The 6889-nt window shown below is 31.4% G+C and overlaps 2 protein-coding genes across 2 annotated transcripts in view; one reads left to right on the plus strand and one right to left on the minus strand.

Annotated features, from left to right (window-relative positions):
• LOC119573331 overlaps positions 1-6889 on the plus strand; it is a gene marked incomplete in the record, with an annotated part of 43618 nt that overhangs the window by 21921 nt on the left and 14808 nt on the right.
• On the minus strand, positions 3044-6889 carry LOC119573332. Its single transcript, XM_037920515.1, has 3 exons — positions 6479-6889; positions 4124-6371; positions 3044-3259 (listed from the first exon to the last, which is right to left on the minus strand). Exons 2-3 carry the CDS (start codon positions 5687-5689, stop codon positions 3155-3157), a joined length of 1671 nt encoding a protein of 556 aa, XP_037776443.1. The 5' UTR covers positions 5690-6371; positions 6479-6889; the 3' UTR covers positions 3044-3154.

Below are 6889 nucleotides of genomic sequence, written 5' to 3' on the forward strand. Positions count from 1 at the left end.
TATAAAGTAAAATGTATAATCATATATATATATATATATATATATATATATATATATATATATATAATATATATATATATAAATATATATATATATATAAATATACATATATATATTTTATATATATAATTAAAATATATATATATACTATATTATATATATTATATATATATATAATTTTATATATATATATATACATTATAATATATATATATTATATATATACAATATATATACATATATATATATATATATACATATATATATATGTACATATAATATATATATATACATATATATATATGTATATATATATATAATATATATATATATATACATACATTTTTACATATATATACATATATTTTATAATACATATATATATATAATATATCATATTATATATTTTATATAATATATATATATAAAATATTTTATATAATATAATAATATATATTATATATATATATATATGTATATATATATATTTATATTTTTAAAATTATGTAAAATATATATATATATATATATATATATATGTGTGTAAAATATATAAAATTTTATAATATATATATATATATGCACACACATATATAGATGCACACTATATATATATATATATATTTTAAAATAATATATATATAAATATATATATATATATGTATTAATATATTTCCCTATATATATTTATATCTATATATATATATATGTATATATTATATGTATATATATTATATTGTATATATATGTTATATATTATATATATATTATATTATATATATTATATATTATTATACATATATAAAATTATATTTATATATGCATATTATATAAAATTATATTACATATATATATATATTTATTATATATATTTTTATATATATTTACATATATATATCTATTATTATATATATATATATATTTTATATATCTATTATTCTTACTATATTATTATATATTATCTATATAATATCATCTATATATTTTTCTATAATATATATATTATATATATATTTTATAATATATATTAATATATATTATAAAAAAATAATATATATTAAATATATAATATATATATATATATGTTATTTTATAATATATTTATATATATATATATATATATATATATATATATAATATATATATATATAAAAAATAATAAAATATACCCCCATATTTTATATATATATTATATAAAATATATATATATATATATATATACACATATTATATACACTATATATTAAAATTATATATTACATAGTTTTATCTATATATAAAAATTATCTATATCATATCTTTCTACATTATGTATATTATTATTATTATTATATATATATATATATATATTTATATTATCTATTCTATTTTATATATATCCCATAGTTTTTATTACCCCTTCTTCTTATTTCTTATATATTTATACTTTATTATATATTCTTATATTTACACCTTTTATATTATTCCACATATTATTTTTATTCACCCCATTATTTTTTTATTATATCTATATTCTTTTCATATTATATATTTCTTTTTTACTTTATTTTACTATTTTTATATTGTTATTCTCTATACTTTATCTATATCTCATATTCTTTTTCTTCTCTTTGTTTCTTTTTTTTTTTGTTTATCTTTCTTTTCTTTTTTTATTTCTCTTTCTCTTTTTTTTCTTCTATTTCTTTCCTTTTTATTTTTTTTTTTTTTGTCTGTTTTGCTTTCTTTTTTTATCTTCCTCCTTCTTCTCTATTCTCTTCTTATATTCTGTCCTCTCTCTTCTTTCTCCTCTCTCTCTCTCTCTCTCTTCCTCTGTCTTCTTCCCCATCTATTCAATATCTCCTCTTGTTCTCTCTTTTTTTCATGTTTTCTTATCTATATCTATATTTGTATTATAATCTTCCCTTTCCTTCTCTTTCTTTCCTTCCTGTTCTTATTCTTTAGTCTCTATCTTTTCGTTTCTTTATCTCTCTCATTTTTATTCTTATCTTTCTATCTATCTCTGCTTGTCTTCTATCTGTATGTATTTGTTATATGTCTTTTCTTTTTCTCTTTCCTCGCATTCTATCTTTCTTTACCTTCTTTTTTTTTTTCTAAATATCTTTCCTTGTCCTTTTTCTATTATTCTCCTTATCTCTTATCCCTTGGTCCTCTCTATCTCTCCTCATCTTCTTCTCTTCTTTCCCGTTTTCTCTCCTGTCCTTCCTTTTATCTTTCTTCCTCTCTCTCCTTATTTTTCTTAATCTTCTCTTCTCCTCTCTCTTATTTCTCCTCTCATATGTCTATCTTTTTTTCTTCTGCTTCTTCCTCTCTACCTATATCTTCTGTCTGCCTATCTATCTCTTCTTCCTTCACTTTCTCTAAAAACTCTTTTCTCTTCATCATCTCGTTTCTATTCTCTCTTACTCTACTCTCTCTCTGATTCTTCTCCCCATTATCTCTCTATCTATCTATTTTCTCTGTCTTTCCTACTCTCCTCTCTTTACTTCTTCTCTCCTCTTCTTCATCTCTCTGCTTCCCCTCTCTCTTTTATTTCTTTTCTCTCTTCTTCTCTTATCTTCGCTCTTCCCTTTCCTTCTGTCTCTCATCTCTATCTCTTCTTATCTCTCTCTGCTCTATTTTCTCTCTTTTCCCCCTCTTCCTTTTCCTTTTTTTCTTCCTTATTTTCCCGCTCTTTCCTTCCTTCCCTTCCTTTTTTTTCTTTTTTTCCCCCCCCTCCCTCTCTCCCTCTTCCCCTTCCCTTTTTTTTTTTCCTCCTTCCCCTTTTCTTCCCTCGCCCGCGGCCGTTGCTTGCTCCCTTGGTTTCTTTTTGTCTCCCCCCCTCCGTTTTTTTCGCCTTTTTTCCCTTCCCCTTGCCTTTTTCCTGCCCCGCTGGGTTTTTTGTTGTTTTCCCTCCCCGTTGCCCCCCCCCCTTTCCCCTTTCTTTGTCTTGGGTTGTTGTCTTTTTTTTTTTTTTTTTTTTAAGTAAAACTGAGTGTTAAAAACGACTTAATCACATTTTCAGTGGCAGAAAAATAATATTTTGCCGTGATTGTAACAAAAAGAAACTCATGGCATGTCCATACATACACCATGGCATGTACGTACATGCCCCCGGCAGACAGTCCAGCCGTGCCATGGCATATACGTACATGCCACCCGTCAGCAAAAGGTTAAATTAAAAACAGAAATGCTTCGACTTACCCAAGAGAGGCATATCTTTAGATTTGTCCACCACAACTTGACCCAAAGGAGTCTGTTGGTAGTAACTTGGCAAGGCATCCTAGAATCAAAGAGAAAAAAGATATTTTACCATAAAATACTTCAAGCAAAAGCCTGGCACTTACAATTAAATCTGGCAGGAACTTTCCTTACACTACAATGCAGCTAAAAAGGTCATCATGAAGGAAACACAAGGCATGCAAAGCACAGGAAATGTACATAAATTCTCTTCAAGGTATAAGTGATACACTGATGGAATAAATCTACATCTCAAAAAAAAAAATAATAATAAAAAAAAATAAAAAAAATAATAATAAATAAATAAATAAATAAATCAGCTACAGCAGCAACGCTTATTAAACATTCTTGGACAGTAATCTTGCAGGCAGAGATGAGCACGAATGAGACTGAGCCCCTTCATGGGGATAAGGGATGCTGTTCTGTCAAGTCATTCATTGGCACTTGGGGAGTTGTGAGGATCTCCTTGGAGCCGAGTGTGAATGTAGCTTCGATGACATTTTAGCGTTTCGGTGAGACTTTCTGCTTCTAGACATCTCACTTTATTTAACCTTCCCCCATGAACTGACCTGAAAAGACATAGAGAAGGATACAGAAAGGCTCACCGAGACTTCTTGGAGCTGTACAAGGGGGGGGGAGGGGGGTTCCCAAACTCCTTGGGTTATTAAACTGGAGGAAGTTAATGCAAATAAACCTTGCTACATGCCTTGTGCTTCTCATGACCTCTGCATGGCAATTATTTAATTTTTTGGTAACCCTGATAAGATCTATGATTTTTTTTTTTTTTCAACTATAATTCCAATATAATGAGAATTCAGCCAATTTTTGAGGTTGGGATTTTTCTCAGATTCTTCATTAACTATCAACAGAAAATAAAACTTTCCTATGGGAGGATACTCAGACTTACCCCTCGTGAGCCCCTCCTCGGGTCAGGCAACGATATTCTCGAGTACACCACTTCTAAGTCATTTGACTCGTCCAAACTTCCCTTGGGGTCTGTCAGCTCTTCTAGTGGAAGGAATTGTCTTGCAGTCCATTTTGATACCTTTTCCTTATCTTTTTTGGGAACGGCAGAAATAATGTCCTTAATATATTGATCAGAAGAACTTTCCTTTGGTTTTTCTGGACCAGCAGAAAATATTTCCTTTATATGCTGATCAGAAGTACCATCTTTTGGTTTGTCAGGAACGGAAGGCAAAGTTTCCTTAATACGTTCATTAGAAGCACTTTTTGGTGGTGGAGTGGGATGGATTCTCTTAGCTACTTTTTTCAGCAGAGATGACAGACCCAGTAATTCATTATCTTCTCCTCCTTTCTGGCTAGTCTCTCCTTCAGTGCCTTCACTACCAACCGTTTTTACAACTTCTGGACTGCTTGCCAAATCAATTATCGTACTGGGATTCGGACAAACATTCTTAGTGTTTGAATTTCCAGTATCACTACTGACACAATCCATTAACTTATGAACAATGTTCCTCAGACTAGAGCTACTATCACAAACTATTACTTCTTGGTTTTGTGTAATGCTAGCTTCATGTTCTGTTGAGGAGTCACCATGCAAATTACTTACATCAACTCCAAATCTTGCTAGCAAATTCAACTCATCATTATCTTCATCAGATGATTCTGATGTTGCAAGATCCATGTCTGAGTCTAAGTCCATGTCTGAATTTTCTTCTCTCTCCACGGCCAAAACATTAGTGGACCCAATTTTTGGTATGTTCTCTAACCTACTCTCTAAAGATTCATGCCCCTGCTGCGTACTTTTGGGAGCTAATGCCATTAAATTTGTGGGTGGTAAAGGAGGTGGTAAAAGTGGGGGCATCTCCGAGTCGCCATCTTTTTGAGTTTTATCGGTGTCACTTTCATCTACTTTACCTTCAGAATTTCCAAGAGACTGTACCTCATCTACTTTACCTTCAGAATTTCCAAGAGACTGTACCTCATATACTTTGTTCACATGTGGTTCTCCTTTCTCGGTTTCATTCGTAATATCATCTTTCTTTTTCCTAACATTTTCTGGCTCATCCAAATTATTCTCTGTCATATCTATAACATTCTCTGCCTCTTTCACACCACTGTCTGTCTCATCCAATACAGTTTTTGACTGTTCCTTGGCAATCTTGCTTTCTTCCTTTTCTTTGCTGGCTTTCTTCCTTTCAATGTGTTCCCTCCTCTTTTCTTCATATAAATACCATTTCATATTATAATAATCCTCCCTTCTTTTCTCATACTCCTTAAATCTCATCTGCTTTTTCTCATTATTCTCAACATCTCCCTTTTCATTATAGTACTTCTTTTTGGCTTCATAATACGACTTTTTCTTCTTCTCATACAATTTTGTTTTCTGTCTCTTATCAAGGTGTGAATACTGATTTTCCACTCCTTTACCTTCAGCAGTATACTCACCAGCAACTAATTTCCCAGGCTGTGGTCTGCTGCCAAGTTCAATTTCCCCTTTGAGACTAGTCATTTGTTTTCTATCTATATTACTTTGCTCAGCTGTCAAAGTACCTTCTCTTGGAGCTTCACTAGCTAACTTTTTTGTTGTGCTTCCTGAGTCACTAGAGTCTACAACCACATCAATATCCTTTTCAAGGTCAACAACATTACTCCCCAACTCTAAGTTTGCTGGACTGTCAGTGCTTCCTTTTTTGCAATTTTCAAGAGTCCTAATGAGCTCTGCAAGTTCCTCCCAACACTCAATCACAGGTGGTGGTGGCGGTGGTGGTCCTTGAACCTCAGAGTTGTTAGGTATAGTTATTTGTTGGAGTGTGAAACCATGAGCATTTTTCTCTGCTTCCCCAACCTGATTCCCACTGATTTGTCCCTCTCCTGGTGAATAGGGTGCTGGGCTATGTTCACAAGCACTGTCCACATCATGACCCTGATCTGGAGGACTGCAACTACCTCCTCCCCAATCATTTTGAGAATATTCACTACTTCTTCTTCCCTCATTCCCCCTCTGACTTCTATTTTGACTGCCCACGTTTAGGTCTCTGTCCTTCTTATGTCTGTTGGTCTCTCTTTTTTGATCAAGTGTCCTAGGAGCATACCCTGAAGGCTTTTTTGAAGCAATCTGGTGTTCTCTTGATGCCAGAACGGATTTCTGTTCAACCACACTGTCATCAGTCACTTTCTTCTTTTTTGGAATTCTGAAAAATAAGAGTAATCCTAACTTATTACAGTTCAAGTAAACTATTCTAATAAATTTAAGCATATCATTCATTAACACAGAAGGCAAAAAAAGTGTCAAACTTACCTAAAAGTATTCAAAACTGGCCTTGAAAACACATTCTTCAACACTTCGCTATCTCCTGTAGGTGCTTTCCCTTGGTCATCTATTGAAGATCTTGAAGTGTAATTCTTCCCTCTTGATTCTGCTGAGCCCAGCCTTTTTCCCTGTGGCACTTGAAGGTCAGGCGATGAGGCTTCTCTCTTGTGTTTCTCTCTTTCCCTCTTAAAAATCTTGTTTAACTTCAAGCTTAATCTTTTCGCCTTTTCTTCAGTGGATTCCAACTTTTGCTCCCTCCTTGATTTCCTTTTCTTTTTCTTCGATTTTTCGTCTTCTAAGTCTGATCCTGTACTGCCTTTGCTTCTTCTCTTATTACAGTCTATCCCTAATACTAACCTTCTTGCACGACTTGGTGTTCAGTGTCCCTGTCACTTTGTA

This window comes from Penaeus monodon, chromosome 5, assembly GCF_015228065.2.
Source record: "Penaeus monodon isolate SGIC_2016 chromosome 5, NSTDA_Pmon_1, whole genome shotgun sequence".
NCBI classification, from domain to species: domain Eukaryota; kingdom Metazoa; phylum Arthropoda; class Malacostraca; order Decapoda; family Penaeidae; genus Penaeus; species Penaeus monodon.